We start from the raw sequence: 23,663 nt of genomic DNA on the forward strand, positions 1-23,663 counted from the left end.
CGTACTCCCATTTCCACGCTGAAATCGTGATGTATAAAACCTAAACTTGGCGTAAAGCCACACACATTTTCATGGTATCTCAAACCCTGGAGTACGCAAGTTCTCTGCTCGGTTTTGCAAACTGGCGACACCCAGCGTCAAAGCAGTGCTTTGGTTCAAGTGAGGTTTCCCTTTCTTTTTTAGATCCATATCCCTGACGCAGCTTTATCATATACACTGAAATTAACCACATATTGTTTATTAGTTTAAGGCATCTGATTTTAATTAACCTGTAACAATATAATGGTCCACGGAATGGCCAAACAAATTCCAAATACCATAACTGCTTTAGCATTGTTACTCTCACTGCACCTCAGATCCCACATCAGATCATCTTTTTCCATATTACTCTAACTGCACCACTCTGAGTATTTATATCACTGTATCTGAATGTGAATCACAGCTGTACAGCAGCTGATTGGAAAGAGAATTATCGGTATACAGCATCAAGCACACGCTGCCTCAGCCATGCTGTCTATTGAACTGCTCTCATATGACATACACTTCACAGCTTGTCCTGTACTGACCTCGCAGTTCAGAAACAGTTTCATCCCAAGAACAATGTGTGTATGTATGTATGTTCCAGCATCACACCCGAACGGCTGGAGCAATTTTCATGAAACTTGGTACACATATTTCTCAATGATCGACTACAAATACTGTAGGGTGAAATCAGCCCTAACCCACCCCCTTCTTAATGGGGGGGAGGGTGATCTTGCGGTCTTGTATGCATGCTGTCATCCAGATAACACTCGAAACGACCACCAGAGGGCGAACTGGAGGTGACTGCCAGCATTCTTTATGTTTGAGCACCACCGCACCCCTGTTGCTTTTGAAATTAAATTGAGTTCTATGCGTGCAAGTGTGTGTGTCAGTCGAGGATACACAAGCGAGGCCAGCACACCGGCAAAAGGAAACCTCCGAAGAAAGACAGTCGCATAGCTGCTAATGCACAAATAATGCAAGCATGTCGGCAACACGAATCCTCCTAGGAGAGAGATGCCCAGAGAAGTTCTGTAGATTTCAATACTTTCTAGGATCACATAGTTAGTATATAGCAGACGACTGCCAGCATTCTTTATGTTTAAGCACCACCGCACACCTGTTGCTTTTCAAATTAAATACAGTTGGCCAGTTCCGAGCATCAAGTGGATGATAACATACATACAAGACTACAAGACAAGGATATTTGTGAGTCTTTATTGTTTATTAATTTATTTGTATTTTTAATGTTGTTTTTTTTATTATGGTTTTCACAAACAATTAAAAAAAGTAACACCTTATATTCCTCCAAGGGCAACGCTGGGTATTTCGGCTAGTACAAATATAAGAATAGGGAGCAATCGGGTTAGGGCAGTAGAAACACCTCTGCTGACAAAGCAATGAAGAAAATGCACACATCAAAACCTATTAAAGCAATGTCAATGTACTGTATTTTGTGAAAAAGAAAATTAAATTCTGAAGAAAAAAATTATATATTCTGAAATCCTGAAGCTAAGTTAACATTCTCAAATATGTTACTTTTACTGTAGTGTTTGGAGAGATGAAGCCTATGTTGGTAGAATTAGGCGCAAAGATAGGAATCAGCCCTGGACAGGGCACCAGGTTGACCTACACACACAAATAAGTTCACCAATGAAATTTACCTGCACATCTTTAGGTATATGTAGGAAAACTGGTGGGCTGAGAGGAAAACCAATGAACACATGGTTATAATGTGAAAATTGCACATACTGTAAATAATGACTGAATGCTAGACCTTTTTCCTTTACCTTTCTTTTAATACTGTTGGTCATTCACTAATAATCAATATAAAATTAGAAATGGAATGATGTCTTACCTCTGCTTTCTTGCTCAGATAACCTACATTTTAATTGTTATTGTTATGTTTCATGGTCTGGCAAGGAATTTTCCTCTTTCTCTCAACTTTAAGCCCAAGTAGCTTTAGCACTATAGGAAACTATGCATTTTAAACCCCATCTAGGGTTCACTTCCAGGATCTCTCAGGAGTCACTCCAGGAGCAGTGGGCCTCAGGTCTAAGTGCTCTTTTATTGGCCTAGGATTTCTCTACAACTCTGAGCCAAGTTATTTTCTTAGGGGCATAGTAACTCGGGTCTGTGTCCTTGTAGGGCCACAGCAATTTACACCTATAATTCTCTGCTGCAACGTATTTAGGAAGACATAAACTGGGCCACCCCAAAGGTTTCAAATACCCTCCTCAGTGGGTGTTTTACTCAGCGTCTTAAATGATCGGGATCATTGCATAAATGGAAGTACCACTTCCTGGTGACAGCCCACATACATCAGTTAATGGAGGTCTTTCCCTCTTGCAATACTGTTTAACTCAGACCAGTTATAAGAGACTGTGGACACTTTTTCTATAGTGTCATTTCTTGTGACTGAAGACAGAGAGATATAATTAAAGTGAGTAAAAAATCTTTTATTAATACACACCAGGCAAAGGTAAGATGACAGAGAAGCACAATCCTAGGACACCTGCCCTTCATCTGCCTCGAGGGGTCGGTGTCCCAAATCTTTTTGTAGGGCAAAGCTTTGTCTTATGACTTTAGCTGCACAAGAATTTCAAGACATTACATCTTTACAACAATTTGCTTGGATCAGCATTTACAACATTTTTAAAGTTCATCAGTTGGTCACTTGTGGTTTTTTGTCTGTTAGGAAAAACAGGAAGTTGCACTTGTCATGTGCACTTATAGACAAAACAGGGCCTGAGTGGCTTTTGTCACGTGCACCAGATTGATCAATACTGATCAACTTTTTATTATTTTTCCACAAGACCTTCCCCCTCTCTTCTGACTTCTTTCACACTTTTCTAATTTATTTGACAGGTGTTGTGACTAACAAGCCACTTGCATTCAAGTCTTCAATTGAAATGCACTGAAATTACCTCTTGTGGCAGAAGTTTCTGCACCCGGAATCTCCAATGTCAGTGCAGTGACACCGATGTGAATCTGAACCCATCGATTCAGTCCTTGAAAGGTGCTCTGAAGATCGCTTTCCTCGCCGTGAGCCCCGATAGGCAGAGAGACCATAGGGAACAGTGCGCCTGCAGATAAGACAAAAAGTAGTGGGTAGGTTGCAAAATCTCTTTTTCTTTCTTATCAGAAATGGCATTATAGTTATTATTGGTCTCTTATAAGTCACGTATATGAATTTCTTTGACAGGAATAACAGAAACAGGAGACTGGACAGCAAGACAAGTTTTATAGTATTACTAGTAATTTACAGGATTGTTAAACTTTAATAGCATCTGTTTGCATGTATTAGTCTTGGGTTCTCCTTCACACTGATAGTCACTGTTGTTATAAATCAATGGAAAATATGATGGTTTTCCGCTGACATTATTGTATATCTCATGTGGAAAACGGAGATACATTTCTTAAAAGCTATAATAAATATACATGATTCCCCCATCCCCAAGGCTATCTTGGCATACCTTTAATCATGTGCAAAAATCATAAAATGTAGGAAAATAGAAACCGAGGAAGTGTGAATCACTTACAAACAGATTCAGCTATAAAATGAAAACTATAGTTGAAAAAAAAATTCATGACTTCTCAACTGATGCCTGAAACTATGTAACAGCTGTTTTCTGGTACTAAAATAAATTACTTCTTACTGTCCACAAATGAACGTTTGATAATGTAACGATATATCTGCAAGGTGTTGTTAAGTTGCTTATACATTAAAGGAGTAAAGTATTACGAATTGAATTTACATCCTAAACAAATACATATCTTAAACATACTGTGCAATATCCACATTTTTCACTTAAAGTGTTTATTTCTGCAATTAACTTAATATAATCACAAAGCATTATTCACTCACAGAAGATTGTTGTTCATTTATAAAATACCTTTCAATCACATTTGCTATAATGGTTGTAGTAATCTGATCTGCAGGAGCTCAAACAGCTTTGACAGGCTTAGCCCTCAGCCCATGTAGCCTGTGGCCTGTTGTCCATTGATTGTGTCCAAACTGCTTATCAATGACATTCTGTCAGAGTGATGCAGCTGTCTGTGAGTGTGTCCTGTGATGCACTAGCTTTCTGGCTGGAGGTTGTGCCTGCCTCAGTGCTGCTGGCCCGCCCATTACTCACAAATTGATTGAGCCGCTTTGAGAATGGTGTGTTGTTTGTAATGGCTAGTAACATGTGTTATAACTTGGCATGGAGCGTTTAGCACTAGGTAGTGTAGTCAGTACTGGAAAACACTACTTCACTCCTATCATGTGCCCAATGGCTGCTTGTACTGGAGTTGATCTTGCTAGTAAAGTAATTTGCTTTTTACATTTCTCAGGAGAGGGTGGTGCAGTGGGTAATGCTGCTACCTCATAGATCCACTGTCCAGGGTTCAAAAACAACATCTGGTAGTCGTCTGTATGGAATTTGCATGCTCTCTGTGTGCGATTCTTCCCATGTTCCAAAAGACATGCAGCTTAGGTTGTCAATCCAAATTGGTTCTGTGTGTCCTATGATGAACTAGTGCCCTTCCAGGGCTGTTTCCTGCATAGCACCCATTGCTGCCTGGATAGACTGTGAATTGGATCGAGTGGGTCTGAAAATTTTATTTTATGTTATAACTCAAAACAACTGTTCCAGTTATATAAGAATGTATGTGTAATAATATGCAATCAGCAGTTTGCCTTCAGCACTTAAACTGCTCCTCTGGCGATATAAATGTTTTGAGTTTTTTGTTGCTGACAGGGTAGTGTTAGGTTTCCTTTATTGCTCTTGTATTATTACTGACATGACTTCTGCTATGATGTCTTTTGAAAGCAGAATTTAAGCTAAAATTTTACCACTGGCAAAATGCACAAAAATGTTTAAACTGTTGAATATTTTACAATTATTACCAAGTGTAGCAACTGACTCCCAGTCATCATCCATCTCTTGTGGCATTGATCTAGCTGTTTTTTAAACCTGTTTTTTTTTTTAATTTACATTAACATAGTACATATTTAAGATCTGAAAAGGAATACCTACTATTATGTAAATCTAACAGTGTTACTGTATATGACTTTAGAAAGTTAAAAAAAAAAGGTTTGAATTACACCGTTTCACAACTTTTAAGATCAGGGTACAGTGTAGGGTCCTCATTTTTTCTCGGATGTCCCCCAGTGGTATGAGACACACTTATAGATCATTTTACTTTAGCTTAAGTCAGTGAGCTTATTGTGTATTATGTGGCTGTGCTCCAGCTCCTTACAGTCCTGAGTAGGGACTAGAAAATTTAGAATCTGGATAGACATGTTTGATATACTGGTAGCAGTAAGTTAGCCACTGGATGCTACTTCATTTCTTTTGTATGATTTCTTATTCTCATCAGTATTCTTCATTTGCATGTCCCAAGGTGTGGATTTAAACGGGGAATACTCAATTGTAGGGTATCTATTATTTATTATAAATAGATATTAACAGTCTGCACATTACACATTAGATTGTAAATACTTTCTCAACATAATATAAACACTAGAGAATGACTAACTTATTATGTTCATGATGTTTTATTGTTACATTTGTGGCAAATATAAGCTTTAATAAAATGTTCCTGTGTTGTTAATATCTGGTCTATAATCAATATCTAAACTAAAGCTATGACCAAATTATTTTTTTAATGTTATTTTAACAAAATAAAGAGGAAGAAATTCCATTTCATTTCTTGGGACAAACTTAAGACACATCATGAGCAATGATCCAACATTCCATGACGCTAGCCATTACTTATTCCTACATATATCAAGGCTGGCCTCTGGTATACACTCTTGAAATACACTTGCTTTTCATATTGGTTTCTGTTGTAGTAGAACCTCTGAAAGGACTGACTTATGGTGCCCACTTGTATTATGAAAGAAAAGTTTAAAAAAAAAAAAAAAAACGGGATCCAATAAACTGTGTACTGTATACAATGCGCATAGCATGAATGTAATCCAATGTACAGGATTAGTTTTGGAGATAAAATGATTTGTATGAAAATATGCATATTTTAAATCTCATATCTTTATAAACTCATACCGCATGCTTATAGCTTGATAAGCAATTTGAAATGGGTGAATATATATATAGATAAACACGCATACATATACACACATGCATATATAAATGTACACAATATATAGATTTTTTTTTTCCCATTTGAGCACCACATTTCAGAGCATGTTAAGGTATGGGAGGTGTGAGATGTTAGAGCACTTGCATACTGCATCAGACTAATCAGGATCTCTACTTTCTATCAGGAAGAGAAATTATAATCTGAAAGAAGGCATGTTTACAGAACAATTCCATCACTATAAAATTCTACCAGTAATGAATCCAACATCATATTTCATTTCAAACTCCTACATAATTTTCTTATGACAGCAAAGAATTTTACACTTCACCAGAATACACAAATGACACAGAATTGAACATAATACTGCTCTCTAGTTGCATCTAGTGGTAACTAACAGGAAATGAAACCGCACGCTTCTCTTGCCTGCATAATCTTAATCCTTAACCTACTTGTAAAACTAAATAACTGCTTTGTGACCTGTCCAACTAAAATTCTCTGAATGAGAGCTTCTCCATTGCAGATATTAAAAAATATCTGTATTACTAAGATTATTAACCAGATGTTCCCTCTATGATTCTTCTTTACCATTTTGTAGTGGAGGGTTCTTAAGTGCATCATACGTTCACATAACACATAATAGTGTTGGACAGCTAGTGAGAGACAAGATATGATGGATTTCAAAGCAGAAAAAAGGTAAGAAAATAAATATATAAATACATAAAATGAGCTATTCTTGGGACAGTGTCACAGGAAGTCACTCCTTTGGGTAATGTTGAGAGTGGTGATTTGGGGACTCCTGTGTCTGGCCAGCATCACCTTAAACAAATCATTTATGGTGACTGTGTGCAAGGCCAACCACAAGGTGATGGTTGGGAGTGGCTCCAGTGCCAACCAGTTGAAAGGCATACACAGGTAATGTAGGAGTATACTTTTGCTTTAGGAATAGGGTGTTGGGTAATGAAGAAATAAATTACTGTACCACATATTATCTTGCATTTCAAATACTAATTTGCTGAGAGACAGCTATTTTGATCACTTTTTACTCATGTTCCACAAACATGCTTTTACATTCTTCCCAAATTTGGAGTTTCATGTGTTCCTACCGAAGCAGGCGCTAGCCTCCCCTCAACAAGAACAAAACAGGTTTTAAAAATTGAATACATTTCAAAATGTATATCTTTTCTACAGTGAAGCTAGTTATGAGATACAGTGGAAACTTTCATTTTATTCACCTGTAAAGAAATACTCTTTACCTACCTGTTCCATATTTTACAAAATGTTTTAATACATTTCTCTATTTACAACTATGACAACTAGTTGACAAGCTTTTTTTGTATTTGAGATATGAGTTATTATGAAATTAAAAACCATCAATCAAAAACAGTGTCATTATTGAAATTAAATTAAATGGTCAGTAGTAAATCACTTACTAAAAGACAGTGATGGAACTTAAAAGGAAATACATTTGAAATAGAAGGCAGGAAGCACTTCTTCGTGAAACACATTTTTAGAATATGGAATAAACTTTTGAACTATGCAGTTGGATTGTTTTTAAAAACTGGGTGATGTGCTGCGCCAACTTAGGTGTTAGCTAATCAAGCCAATGTGTATCAGAGTCTAATCTCAAGGTCTCATTCCCTGCTCCACCATTTTTTATTTTCTGCTTTATTCTGGGTATCTTTTTCCCATTATTCGTAACTGTTATCAGTTTAGCTTGAAACCATTTTGGGCTAGCCTTCAAATGGTCACTTGCTCTCAAGTGTTGTAGCTAACAGAGCTGCAGTCACCTGAGAGAAATAAAAGGACTTTTTATGCCTCAGCATACTGCTATCCTATTAATTAGTACAGGCTGAAAAGTGTTATGGACAAAAAAGCTCCCAAGCACACAGAAAATACTTCTCAATATTCCCATGTGTGGGGGATTGACTGTCAAACCCAGGCTTGTCAGAAAAAGGCCAACTTAGTATCTTTATATACAAAAAGATTTATTAATACAAAAAATACTCTGAAGATAATCAAGCTCGAAGCACACAACAGGCACAGTAGGAGATGGCTGAAAAGGCAAAGGCAATCCAAGGCAAATAAATCCAAATTACAAATCCAGAATATGAAGTCAGAAAGAGAGCATTAATTCAGAAAATCCAGTAAATAACACAAAGTACAGGATAATTGTAGAAGATGCTCACTGCCACCAGGGCAGTCAATGAACCACAATGGATTATGGGTTTTCCTTGAGCTGTCCCTTGGGGTGATTGGCAAATGGTCCCACCTTCTGGGGGATCACCCTCAAAACACATGGAGCAAAAATAAGATGTACTGATATAAAGAAATGAAATTAACGCAATGTTAACATAAAAATAACCACAAGCCGGGGGGAACCCTGCCTGAAACACAACATAAATGTGTATGTGCATAAAGTGCAGGTGAGGCACTGTCCTCAATCCTTAACAGTAGGTGGTGTTTTACAAAAAAACTAAATAAGAATTAAATTCACTTCAATAATTTAACTTATTGATAAAATGTTAATAATAAACTCATTTAATCATCATAATCCAATTTTATAGGCTATGCTCAGCTCAATTTCTTGTCTATAAAAATATTTCTTTTTTTTGTGCCTGGCACTGCTAGTCTGTGTCTGGGTTACTTGTTGCAGGACCCTTTAACCTTGCGGTTTCTTATCATACCGTTGCTCGTGTGTTTAGATGTGCAGCCTGAACTTTTCAGTTCTACTTTGGTGCTTCAAGGTTACAGCTCTGTCAAGTGATCTATTTGTTGTTCTCCTGTGACACATTTTAAGGGGTCCATTAACTTGCAAATCTTGCTAGTTTGAACTAGCTGTTATCATTATTATGAATCATGTCCATTTCTAGTGTAGAATATGATTAATCAGTTTGACCACTGAATAAAAATTGGGAATGTATTCATTTTAATGTCCATTTCTGCTTTCAGTGTTGAGTTATTGATGTTGATGTTGAGATATCTTTTAATTCTGTCATTTACAGCGGACATACAGTACTATATGGAAAAATAATATGATGATAGATTTTCATTTTGTGCAATTTATGTGTGGCAATATTTGTCTCACATTTCACCATCACTGGTGCTAATAGCCTAAAATATTGTGAAATACAGTATCTCTCCTTTGTTTCCTCACACAAGGTTTACTGGAGACTGTCCGCTTCCTCTGCCTCCCTCCAATTCAGCTGCTGCTCCAGTCCTTCATGGCTCCTTTCATCAATTTTTTGCTGCTTTTTTTGTGCCCGCACATTCACACTGCCAACTCTACCTCACAATGCTTACTTAGGGACACAAAGTACACCATCTGCATCACTTTCCCCCAACTCCATTAGCAGGTCCAAGTTCAGGATCTTTTCTAAGACTCACCATGGTGCCAAGGTCAATGGATTTAAGCAGGGGAGCATATCTTGTAAGTGCTGCTCTCTCTCCCTCTCGCTATCATTCACATACACACAACGCACGCACACGCCTTTATGTCTGACATTTCAGGATGGTTTCACCCATTCTAATAGTCCGCACCAAGGACACCTTTGTAGCATCACTCTCTCTCTCTCTCTCTTATGGTTTTGTAATTATATTTGTTTTGCTACTCTGCTAGTTTTTCCAGTTGTTCTTTTCTGCATTTTTTTTAGATTTGATTTTATCAAATTTGAATTTTTGGTATTGTGTGTGCCATCACAACTGCACGGAATGTTTCTTTCTTTAAGGCCACTCCTCACTGAGTTAGAGATTTGTTTCTGGGAAAGATTTTGCTTTGTCAGTGTTTTTTGAAATGCTTTTAGTTTTTATATAATTTTGGGATTTTGGAACTGCACATCACAGTTCTGTTTCTTATTTTGGTTTAGTTCTGAAAAGTTGATTTTGACTCAGATTTTTATTACTTAATGCTGTTGGTGACCTTGATAATCACAATGAGGCCATAAATTTGCAACAATTCTTTAGTGTTTAAACCAACATTATGTTCTCTTTAGTATAGTTTGCTTATAATTCATGTAGGCCCTAATGCTCAATAGACTTTTAGGTTTGACAAGTCTCATTTTTGCCTTAGACTTCTGATTTTCATTTTGCGACTTGTCTTATGGTTGCTTAGACATTTTTTGACTTTCCGGTTTTGATCGTGTTTTTCTTCCCTGACTATACCTTGTTAAAATTACTATCTCCTGCTTTTTTTTTTGCTACTTATAATAATCCTCAGATTATTTGCTTATCATTTAACAGTTCTTATGTGGGTATTTGCAATGTTCTATCTATTTTTCTCATTTATGGAAGTAAGAGGAATAGTCACCCCTAACCAGTTTTCATGTCAGGGAACATTTAATGTTGGTTTATTATCATATTGTGGGTAAATAACAATTATCAGTACTCTAGCACTTGGCACAGTGAACATAAATGGGCAATTATTTTTACATTCCTTGAAGAGTAATGATCTATTGCCATATCCAGCAACCAGAGAAAATTCTGCAGGTCAGTGTGAGCAATAATTGTCTTAATTATTTTTTGCTGCAGTTTGTCCAGGATAGACATAACCTCTGTTTTACTGTTATTTTTTGGGTTGCAGAGAAATGATTACTCAGTGACATGCTGATATTCCATGAGTGCTTTGTTGGCTCAACAGCATTATTAAGATTTGCCTACTTATTCAACTTGAGTAACAATTCTTAACTAAATAACTGAAAGAGAAAACAACAAAACTTCATTTTAGATAATCTGTTCAGACATGATCATATCAATGACTCCATCTTAAACTTTTTTCAAAAATGTCAATGAGCATTTTTTGAAAGCCTACCAATGTGAAATAATGTAAATATGTAACAAAAATATTTTCTTATTCTTTTGCCCTCGAGGAATATTACAATAAAAAGAATAACCGATTTGCAAACAAATTAAAACTTGCCTGACTAAGAGGTTGTGCCTTAATTCTCACACCTTGAGTGAGAAAAGACAACTTAATTAACAGTTGCTGGCTCATTCTCTCCCTTTAGGGTCTGCTCACTAACTTCAGACAGGCAACTTCAAAGAAGCTGGCTTGTTTGAGAGTGACCTGAGGGGAATGGGTATGGCTAGGAAGCTATTTCATTCATCTATTTTGTAACTGAAGTAACTTCAAGTGAAGAAATATGCTTATCTGACATAGCTGAAAGACACATTTTTGCTAAATTTCTTACCTGAGCTCTCTTACCAGGTTAAAGAGGAGTTCAAACATTTCATGTATTTGTATGCAGACATTTAGCTTCCAAGAGCTACGTCTTTTTTGAGTATTCAGAGGTGGGCAGCATTATTTGAACAATACAATCTCATTGATGTTATGTGAATTTCCCCTTGGGATTAATAAAGTATCTATCTATCTATCTATCTATCTATCTATCTATCTATCTATCTATCTATCTATCTATCTATCTATCTATCTATCTATGTCTTGATCAACCTATAGTTGATGAATAAGTGCATGTAAGGTACATCATTTAAAACGGAAAATATGGTAATTGTCTTAAGTGACTGTTCAGATATTTACAGTGAAGTGTGAAGAAACAATATATTTGCAGTCCAGGCATGACAGTGTTTGTTGAATAAAGGAAATGGACCATATCAAGAGCATGAAAATGAATAACTGTATATATAAAAAAAAACAATGAATACTCTATTAAAAGCAAAAGGGTTATTGAAGAGGAAAAAACACCTTCCAACTGAACAAAAAAAAAAAAAAAACTTTCCGACATACAGTATACGGTCTATGCATATAGAGTCATAAGCAAGTCCCCCTTGTTACTCCAACCTGGAGTAACGTCAAGTGAATCAAAGGATATATTCAATTGTGTTTTATATCCAAAAATATAAATAGGCATGAACAGAATTAGAAAGCAAAGAATCAAGTCATCTTCCAAGAATAGAAATCTTACAGTCAATCTGGGTATATCTGAAGTGACATCTTTGCTCAAGTTTATCCCTTCCTTCTCTTTAAAATCCACATTCATATTGGGCCGTTCACAGGATGAGGCGTGTAATTTCATGATCCTGTCTTCTATGATTTCTTATCACTTAAATATTTTGATACGCACTGCTCTCTGAATGTAACGTTGAAGCAAATAAGGTGGTAATAATAATGTGATGCATGCCCAAATTGTTATATACAACTACTATAATGTAGATTTGTCCCTCCTGTGACCTCAGAACAGCCTAAATTTGTCATGAAATTGAATCAATAAGGTGTCAAAAGTGCAGAACAAGGATAATGCCCTTCTTGGCACCAATGCATCTTGTCATTTTTGCAGATCAACTGATTGTGGATCTCTTCATTAAATGTCTCATTCTATTCCATCCTTAAATTAGTTTAAGATGAATTGGCTGGAGATGATGTTGCATTAAGATTAATTCAATTCCATGTTTCTGAAGCTATTCCAGGTCTTTTTCAGCTACGTATTGTGGAGCATTACCCTACAAAAAGTGCCATTTGCTCTTGTATCAAGAGACACAGTATATATCATAAAAACTACCAGCACTCAGCTTCATTCAGAACACATGGCAGAGTGGATCTATGAACATGGAGATTGTTTACCACTGGGTACAGGGATTCTCTACAGGAGGCATTTTTCTAGTCAATTAATGTCCATTGTATAGGTTACTAACACCACTGCACCCAAACTACTTTTGGCAATCAAGACACGATTAGTGTGTTGCCTGCCATACATGGCAAGAAACAACAAACAGGTTTCTGATCAGCATCACTTGTGTATTCACTGACTGGGTGACTGATTGAAACTATTCTGTTATTCTACACAACTTATGTCAGATTCTATCAAACCACATGACCACGGTTACTGGTTCTAGTAAGAAATCAAATCACGATCTCACCCATCATTGATGTACGTTTTCACAGGGAGTGGCCAGATACAAACCCAGGGCCTCCAAGTCTGAAATGGCTACTTATGCAGCTTTGCTAAAGAAATTTTGCTTCCCCCAAATAAATATGCAGACCTCTGACTTCCACTTTAGGTGGGAGCTGATATCATATTATACAGTGGCAGGTTCTCACTCTCAGCCTTAATGCCCTTTTCCTACAGCTGGCTCAATATTTTATGATGTATCCCAATATAACCTGTCACAATATCATGCTTGAAAATTTTAAAAGATGTACTCTTCCTGATACACTCATCCAACTGCATTCTGTATCAACCATCATGCTGCACATACTAACATTTGGATCTGTGTCTGGAACATAATTATTTTTATTTGTATGTGTGCATATTTTGACCATTATTTTTGTGATATAAATACATTGCCAGTTTGTGGGAGTCTTTCTGCATGGGAACTTCTGTTTTGTGTGCTTGGCTGTTATAATAGCGAATGGCTGCTGCTCACGTGAGTACTGTCTGCACCAGGTGATGTTATTGTAGAATTTTAATCAGAACTAGGAGATGGAACAAAGTCAGAAAGCTAGTCAAGACTGTAACCACAAAGTCAAAAAAAGCATATCAACAAGACCAAGGATGTGAAGCCAAAATCTTAGTAAAGAAAACAGAGGAGAAGGTCAATAGCTAAAAACAAAAGGGATCATAACCAGAAAATGGTGAAGAACAGTAACAAACTAGTGCTATGTATAAAAGTGCGTATCCAGTTAGGAAGTGTACAGTGCTGATCTGTACGCTTGATCCAGAGATGTCGTATGCTGAACACTTCCAGGTGACCTTACCTAGCAATTGTTTGGCAACCACACCAAACAGAAAACAGAAAAGGGATATACTAGTATCAAAAACAAAACAGTGCCATGGTTAAACATATTTGTTTTTTTAACATTGTAACCACTGTATTTCTTGACCTGCCAAACCCTAAAACATACTTTTTTATTGGCCAACAAACAACTACTAAAAGGTTAAAATTATGAGTCAGCTCATGACAATGCAATATGCTTGCATTGTGACCCATAACATCATGGCGGTCATGACAGTTAAGATGCCTGCTCTCACTAAGCAGTCCAACCTGTAAGCAATTAAAGGAAAGACCCGACAAGAGACTAGCACTAGAGCAAACTAGAACTACTGTGGGGAAAGATTTGGGCTTTAACTTTTGTTATGACTTTTATTTGTTTGCTCTTAAAATCTGGGTGAAAGTTCAAACACAGCGGTGGGCTGGCGTCCTGCCCGGGGTTTGTTTCCTGCTTTGCGCCCTGTGTTGGCTGGGATTGGCTCCAGGAGACCCCCGTGACCCTGTAGTTAGGGTATAGCGGGTTGGATGATGGATGGATGGAAGTTCAAACAACTTTTATTTATCCCTTTCTAACAACCATGACAATCTTTTTGTTTTGTCCTTAAAATACTCTATTGATCTCTGCCAACTACTGTACAAGATCTGTCTAAAAGGATTTGCAGTAGGAATTACTTCAACATGGCAAATAAACACACATGTCTACACTAATTCCATAGTACCCACTTTTAAAAAGCATTGATGCCTTATACAGTGTGGCAGTGGCAATAATTAAGTAGTAGCAAACATCAGTGAGCATTTAATTCAGAAAGGAAATATAACCCAAGAGAACCATTGCAGAAAACCATTAAATTGCAGTGAAAAAATTTAGCAGTGTTACTCCCGCAGGACTGGCTCAGAGAAATCACTTATTTCCAGTCATACACTGTAACATCTGTTTCTGAACAATAACACAGGTGAACAAGTCATTTTCATTAGAGATAATTATGTGGGTTGTGTAGTGTTTTTCATGCTGGTTTCAAGTCTCTGGTTAGTTTTTTTCTGCAGCATGCCTAGTTTTTGTGATGAAGCTAATTATATATTGCATGATATTTGTTATAATTAGCTTAAGCGTTTCAGAAGATTTAACGACAGTTCTCTGTATTTTTTGTTACAGACGGCAATAACTGCGATTGATTTCAGTTGTTATCATGCCTAGAAACTGTATTAAGCATTCAGACAGTTTCTGTTATGTGTGGTTAATTCATAATGAGAAAACAACATCGTCCAATTACCACAGATCTTAAGAAGATACACACATTGTAGTTCGGCTGTCCACTTGGTGACCAGGCTAAATCTTGGGCTCCACATGTCATCTGTACCAGTTGTGCCAATGGAATGCGTGACTGACTACATCAGCGAAAGGCAACAATGCCACTTGCAATCCTGATGTTGCGGAGGAAACCTTGAGGCCATCTCAATGACTGCTACTTTTGCTGTGTGAACTCAGATGGATTCTCAGCTAAAACTAAGCACAAAATGTTATATCTCAGCCTAGTTTCTGCTTCAGGCATGTCTTTGAAAATACACTTCTTGCAATCACATCTACAGTTCTTTCCAAAAAATCTTGGTATGGTGAATGACAAGCAAGGAGAATGTTTTCGCCAGGACATTCAGTTAATGGAGAATCACTACCAAGATTTCTGCAATAAGAGTATGATGGCCGACTGCTGCTGGATGCTGTACTGTGACAATCCAGACACAGTATACACAAGAAAATCCTACTCTAAGCATTTGTGAAGAAACAGCGGTAGCTGACTGACACCGTTCAGCATATCTAGGCCACAGGGTGTGCCTATTTGACTTTTCGCTCCATCTTATATATCGGAATGCCTGACACGTTATATTCCAAATCGTAACCTTAGATCTTCAAATGAGTGTCTCCTTATAATTCCAAAAGCTAAACTTAAAAGAAGTTGTGAGGCGGCCTTCTGCTGCTATGCACCTAAAATCTGGAATAGCCTGCCGATAGGAATTCGCCAGGCAAATACAGTGGAGCAATTTAAAACACTGCTGAAAACACATTACTTTAACATGGCCTTTTTATAACTTCACTTTAACATAATCCTGATACTCTGTATGTTCAATTCTTCATAATAACTATTCATGGTGGCTCTAAAATCCGTACTGACCCCTACTCTCTCTTCTGTTTCTTTTTCCGGTTTCTTTGTGGTGGCGGCCTGCGCCACCACCACCTACTCAAAGCATCATGATGCTCCAACAATGATGGACTGAAAGCCAGAAGTCTACATGACCATCATCATCAGGTCCTTCCATGAAAATATGATGATTTATGTTAGGTAGAATGCCCAGAGGGGACTGGGCGGTCTCTTGGTCTGGAACCCCTACAGATTTTATTTTTTTCTCCAGCTTTTGGAGTTTTTTTGTTTTTCTGTCCACCCTGGCCATCGGACCTTACTCTTATTCTATGTTAATTAATGTTGACTTATGTTTATTTTTTATTGTGTCTTCTATTTTTCTATTCATTTTGTAAAGCACTTTGAGCTACATTTTTTTGTATGAATATGTGCTATATAAATAAATGTTGATTGATTGATTGATTCTCACTGAATATATTGAAACTTTTACTTCATTGGTGCTTACGTTTTAGTAAAAAACTACATGGAAGAGCACTGTAAACTTACATTACTCATAACTCAAAAAGCTGATGTGACTGGAAAAGACTGAACATGAATCTGAAACCAGCTTGAAAAACTGATTTAAAAAAGGGTGTTGTGGTCTGTGATGATTACCAAAACTAATTTTTTCTTGCCTTGTGTAATCTAAATTTTAAAATTCTACCTCTTGAAAGAATAAGGTTGTCAGTAGTCAATGAAAAAAAGATTCCATGAAAGGAAGGAGTATTATGAATCCTTGTACACAAATCATGCCTTGCTGAGTCAAAGGACTGGATGTATTAAGGTTGTATGAGGCTGCAAAGGTTTCAAATACCTTAAAATTTTAAATAGCTTAAAAAACAAAACTCTTCAAACTTCCCAGGATGAGAGCTGCAATTAAAATACTGTACAAGAAACTAAGACTTAAATAAAAATTTTTTGTACTTTTGCCTTAAAAGATTACTCCGCCCAAAAATTATTTTTTAAACTTTACTTACCCAAAGTAATTTGTACTGAAAGCAGGGGAAAAAAATGTAATCTCATGTTTTCACAGCCTTTCCAGCAGCTACGTGTATGACTTTATCTTTCTACCTTTTTCTCTATTTCACTGATCACTCCTACCACTTTCTTTTATGTGAACTCGTTCCCTGGACACTTTTTACTACTTGGACATGGATTTTTACACGCTGAAACTCGTCTATTCAGGTAGTCAACTTCAAGAGCTGAGAACAAATGCCCACACCGGCATGGTTCCCTATTTTTCTGATGAGGTAAGAAGATGGTATCGTGGCAGCAGAGCCGGAGCAAGCTAAATGCAAAGCGGCTTGCGAGAAAGTGGCGTTACAAGCCTTCGGTGCCTTCTGTGATCCTGGGAAATGTGAACTCACTACCAAATAAGATCGACGTACTGGCTGCGCTGGTGAAAAATGTCAGGACCTACAGAGAATGCAGTTTGTTGTGTTTTTGTGAAACATGGCTAACAACTACCACCCCAGATGCTAACATGGAGCTACTCGGGTTTAGCACAGTTTGAGCGGACAGAGACGAAAATTCCTGCGGGAAGTGGAAAGGAGGAGGACTCGCTCTCTATGTGAATACAAGGTAGTACAACTCTTGACATGTAAACGTTAAAATCTCCACTTGCTGCAGGGACATCGAACTGTTGGCCGTAAGTCTGCGTCCCCATTACTTGTCCAGAGAGTTTGGACACATCATTGTTGTTATTGTTTACATCCCTCCTCGGGCAGACATGGAAATAGCGGGTGACATAATCCATTCCGCTCTTGCTAAGTTACAAACACAGCACCCTGAGGAGCTTGTGCTAATCACTGGAAATTTTAACCATGTGACGCTGGACAAAACATTACCTGCCTTCTCCCAGTATTTGGATTGTAACACCCGGGGAAATAGGACTATTGACCTACTGTATACAAACGTTAAAGACGCATACAGCGCCACCCCGTTGCCTGCGCTAGGGAAAGCAGATCATAACCTGGTTCTGCTTCAGCCTCACTACAAACCAATAGTGAGGGAGCTACCTACAACCACACACTTATTCAGGAAGTGGTCCCCTGAGGCAGAGCAGGCTCTGAGAGACTGCTTTGGAACTACGGACTGGGATATCCTGTAGGGATCATATAGCAAGAACATTGAGGAGGTTGTTGAATGCACTACTGACTACATCAACTTCTGTATGGACACTGTAGTTCCAGTAAGAACAGTACGCTGCTATGCTAACAACAAGCCATGGATTACGAGTGACATCAAGGGCCTTTTGAACCAGAAGAAAATGGCTTTTAAAGGCGGTGGTCAGCATAAGCTCAAGCGAGTGCAGAAGGAACTCTGAGTCCAGCTCAGGGCGGCGAAGGAGCAGTACCGGGGAAAGCTGGAGCAGAAGTTGCAGTATAACAGCATGAAGGAATTGTGGGATGGGATGAAGATCATCACTGGCTGCAGCTCAAAGTGGGGTTTCACCATTGAGAGAGACGTGGAGAGAGCAAACCAGATGAACAACTTCTTCAAGAAGTTGCAACAAGGGGTTAACAGGTTTGACCACCCTAACCCACTCTCACGTCGGAGTACTACACCCTCCACCCATCCTTCTGCTGATACCAGCATAGGAGAGAGTTTCCCCCCACGCACAATTACAGCAGCCAAGGTAAGCAGAGAGCAGGGGAGACTTCATGCCAGCAAAGCAGAGGGTCCAGATGGAGTATCGCCATGACTGATGAAGGCCTGTGCACTGGAGCTGGGGAGTCCTCTACAGCGCATCTTTAACCTGAGCCTGGAACAGGGGAGAGTCCCGAAGCTTTGGAAAACATCTTGCATCACCCCAGTCCCAAAGGTATCATGTCCTAGTGAGCTGAATGACTTCCGGCCTGTCGCTCTGACGTCACATGTGATGAAGACCATGGAGCGGTTGTTGCTTCACCACCTGAAGCCACAGGTCCGCCATGCCCTCGACCCACTGCAGTTCACATACCAGGAGAAGGTGGGAGCGGAGGATGCCATCATCTATATGTTACACCGATCCCTCTCCCACTTGGACAGAGGTGCTGTAAGAATTATGTTTCTGGACTTCTCTCGCACCTTCAATACCATCCAACCTCTGCTCCTTAGGGACAAGCTGACAGAGATGGGAGTAGATTCATACCTGGTGGCATGGATTGTGGACTATCTTACGGACAGAAACCAGTATGTGCGTCTCGGGAACTGCAGGTCTGACATTGTGGTCAGCAACACAGGCGCACCGCAGGGCACTGACTTTCTCCGATCCTATTCGGCCTTTATACATCGGACTTCCAATACAACTGGGAGTCCTGTCACGTGCAAAAGTTTGCTGATGACAATGTTATCGTGGGCTGCATCAGGGGTGGGCAGGAGGAGGAGTATAGGAACTTAATCAAGGACTTTGTTAAATGGTGTGACTTAAACCACTTACACCTGAACACCAGCAAAACCAAGTAGCTGGTGGTGGATTTTAGGAGACCCAGGCCCCTCCTGGACCCTGTGATTATCAGAAGTGACTATGTGCAGAGGGTGCAGACCTATAAATACCTGTGAGTGCAGCTGGATGATAAATTGGACTGGACTGCCAATAATGATGCTCTGTGCAAGAGAGGACAGAGCCGACTATACTTCCTTAGAAGGCTGGCGTCCTTCAACATATACAATAAGATGCTGCAGATGTTCTATCAGATGGTTGTGGTGAGTGCCCTCTTCTATGCAGTGGTGTGCTGGGGAGGCAGCATAATGAAGGACACCTCACGCCTGGACAAACTGGTGAGGAAGGCAGGCTCTATTGTAGGCATGGAGCTGGAGTTTGACATCTGTGGTAGAGCAACGGGCACTAAGCAGCCTCCTGTCAATCATGGAGAATCCACTGCATACACTAAATAGTATCATCTCCAGATGGAGGAAGAGCTTCAGCGACAGACTGCTGTCACTGCCCTGCTCCACTGACAGACTGATGAGATCGTTCTTCCCCCACACTATGTGACTTTTCAATTCCTCCCTAGGGGGGTGTAAATGTTAACATTATACAAAGTTATTGTCTGTTTTTTAATATTGTTTTTTATCAGTATGCTGCTGCTGGAGTATGTGAATTTCCCCTTGGGATTAATAAAGTATCTATCTAAGACATAACAGTGATACTGATAGAATGGGAGCCAATGGTGACCAATGATGGACAATATAAAAAGTCTCATTACACATGTCTCATACTCCTCATGTCAAGTCAACCAAACATATGCTCACAGTCTGCAGAATACACAGATTTTTTCATTAAATATTTTTAAATAACTACAGAAATGAAACTAGTCTACAAACAGGAAGTCCCTTCACATGGAGTCATGCTGTTCCAGAAGCATTTTTAAGCAATATATTCTAAAAGATTATTGTGTTTTACACATTGTGAGTATACGACTGGATAACTTGACATGGGAATTATGTGAAACGAGGAACATGAATTTTTTCATAGGCATTTTTATGATTCGTTGTGTAAAGTTGGTTACCAATGTCTTATTTTATCAGAAATGTTAGGTCTGCTCTCCATGAAAACATGACATTAAACATTTTTACAAACCACAAGGAGTAAGTTACATAACAAAATGTCACTTTTAGATATATTGTTTCTTTAATGCAAAGGTATTTGCAGAACTTTCTGATATGAGGCAAAAGGAAAATAATATTAATATGATGTTAATATTTGGTAAAACAGTAATTGGTTAAATACTATGTGTTCATATTAGAGTATGTAGTGGTAAATCTATACTGTACTGTGTTTGGTTTTAATTCCTATAGTTCATTTATAAAAGCACAAATTAACAGTGATATCTTTGAAGAAGATAATATATTCAACTCAAATTAAACTTAGAAGAATCCCCTATTTCTTTTTAAGACAAACAAACCCATAGCCTACATCGTTCTAACCATTTCTAATGTTACGATCTGGTCACAAACGAATGTTTCGGCACTTTCCTATTGTTTTATGATAAGCCATTTGACCCACTTATTAAGTTTTAGAATGTGTGGATTTCAAATTTTAGATTTTTTTAATTATTCAAAAGTGTTGGATTATTTTCCACATTTTCACTTCAATTTTGTTTACAGAGGGCATGGTTATTTTGTGGAGCAGTTGTTACTGCTTTGCTAGGTAATCAGGCCATGTATAGGCATTAAAGTTAATTTGGCTCATAAGAGTCCATAATCTCAGGGAAAGTGGGACAGCACTCCGTAACAAATGTAGACAATAAAAGTAGTAGCTCTAGTATTATTATTATTGTATTATTGTTATTATTAATTTTTCTGACACTTATTTATCTTGATCATTACGACAATGACTTTATAATGGGCACAATTTTTGTACTTGCTTCTCATGTTCTTTAAAATAACAGCGGCTGTTGCTGACACTGTGATCACCAACGTCGATACTGAAGATGCTTCCTGTTCTTTTAATAGAGGACTGTACGGTAACATGGACATCCATGTACTGGGTTCCATTGGGAGAAAAAAAAAACGTATAACTTGTGTTAGTTAATGCCAATGAATTTAGAGAGTGAAAAACCTTTATTATGACTGCTACCTGCCTCTTAACGTTGACTGTCTCCTGCCGCAGTCAGTACCATCTCCTAAAACTTTTAATATATTTATTGTTTTACTCATATTTTTTGTACAGTTTCATTATTGTTAATTCCCAAAATAGCCCTTAGATTTTAAACTTTTCATTTCTAGCAATGTTTTCATTTCTGGGTCTCTCGGTCCTCATGGTGACATGTCCAAGGTGTTCTCTTCCTTTAGGCCAGCTCATTGGCATGCTGGTAAAGTGCTGCTGCCTGGCAAGTCCAAGGACCGGAGTTCTGGGCCCTGGCTGAGTCGCTGTCTCTGTGGTGTTGTCCACGTAGTTTTGTTCATGTGAATTTTCACTGGGTGTTCTTGATTTTCTCCACCTCCCAAACACATGCAGATGACGTGGATTGTCAACTACCAACTGCAGCTTTTTGAATGATCGTGGTGGTGTGATAGTATGTGTCCTATCCTAAGCTGGCTTCTGCTTCATGCTTAACAAAATCTGACCAGTCCTCTAATGTGCCTAAAGCAAAACCTTTAATGAAACGGGTGTATTTGAAAGATTGAAGGATATATTTTGATTTTAAATACATTCTGCTTGTTATTATAAAGTGATATCTGAACAGCGTAATCACGTGGTTTAGGATTCTGCATCCAACCATCCACAACTTGAATCCACTTCATTCATTTCATTCCTGTGGGAAATTACAGCATGGGGTACACGGTGGAACCAGCCATGGATATAGTAATGCAGGTAAATTGGAGGTCTCCCTAACACAGGACTAGTTTAGAATTTCCAGTCAATATAACCAGCATTTGGAATAGATGAACACTGGGAGAGCATGCAAATACTACACAGGCAATTAACAGAGTGAGATGTAGACTGAGCTCTATGGATTGTAAGTGGGCAAACGGTAATTACTGTGCCACCATGCCTCTTTGTTAGTGCCTGTGCCGACTGTTAAACTTGTTAAGCATGTGATTGAATTTAAGAGCCTTACTGATTTATGGAGAAAGCTGCTCAAATGACTGTTTATATATTTTGATGAAAAGGCCACCAAGGCCATGTAGGAAACTCTTGTATAAGAAGCTTGGCGCACAGTTGATGACACATAGTGAGATGTGTTTAAATTCAAGACCTGAAAATGATTAATCATGTCATATAGGAGTTACTGACAAAAGATGTACATCCCGCATTTAAAGAGGAAGGCGGCAACAGGATTCTTTGAAATGCAGTCCAGGATCAGGCCAAATGTGACCTCAGATTGTAGCCTTTTTGGCCTCTGTCACGCCAGCTGTGCACAATCAAAGGAATATTTAAAAAAATAGAAAGCACTAATAGGAATCTCTGTGGTTGGGACCCTGATTAGTTTATGCTAACCTGCTTAAAAACAGGTCAGCTGGAGAAAAATATGGCTTTGCTTACACTCCATACCACTTGGCAGATGTTCAACCCAGTGGTGCAAAAGTACAAAGTCAAAAACAAATATATATAATCCGGAGGAATGAAAATATTATAAAGAATCTGAAAAATATCCGACAAAGCCTTTTACATTTACTAGGAGCATTAAATAAATACAGAAATACAATCTTGGCTAGTCAATGACATGTTCAGCAGAGCCTTAGTGTTCACTTTTAGAAAATAGCTCTTCCCTAAATTGTTAACATATTTGTGCCTTAGCTGGGGAAGTACACATGGACAAATCACAAGGGTACTTGGTGCTGGAGAGTCATTGTACTAAGAGTAGTTTTAACTTCCTTAGCTACCCTCAGTGGTGCCATGACACCTGATCAGATTTTGAACCACCAGGCTTCTTACAGGCATAGTTCTGGGCTCCAGCTTGTTATATTTTGTATACACAGGATTCCCCGAGGGACACAGTCAAACGCCTTTTCCAAGTCCACAAAACACATGTAGACTGGTTGGGCAAACTCTCATGCACCCTCCAGGACCCTGCCAAGGGTGTAGAGCTGGCCCACTGTTCCGCGACCAGGACGAAAACCACACTGTTCCTCCCGAATCCGAGGTTCGACTATCCGACGGACCCTTCTCTCCAGAACCCCCGAATAGACTTTTCCAGGGAGGCTGAGGAGTGTGATCCCTCTGTAGTT

At 38.5% G+C, this 23,663-nt stretch overlaps 1 protein-coding gene across 1 annotated transcript in view; it reads right to left on the reverse strand.

Moving 5' to 3' along the window:
• The window catches only part of LOC120514772 (endothelin-3-like), a 101,644-nt gene that overhangs the window by 31,549 nt on the left and 46,432 nt on the right, over window positions 1–23,663 (reverse strand). The window contains exon 3 of the mRNA XM_039735318.1: window positions 2,949–3,107. Coding sequence (XP_039591252.1) covers window positions 2,949–3,107 — 159 coding nt within the window. The remainder of the gene's footprint in view (window positions 1–2,948; window positions 3,108–23,663) is intronic.

Source organism: Polypterus senegalus, chromosome 14 (genome assembly GCF_016835505.1).
Source record: "Polypterus senegalus isolate Bchr_013 chromosome 14, ASM1683550v1, whole genome shotgun sequence".
NCBI classification, from domain to species: domain Eukaryota; kingdom Metazoa; phylum Chordata; class Cladistia; order Polypteriformes; family Polypteridae; genus Polypterus; species Polypterus senegalus.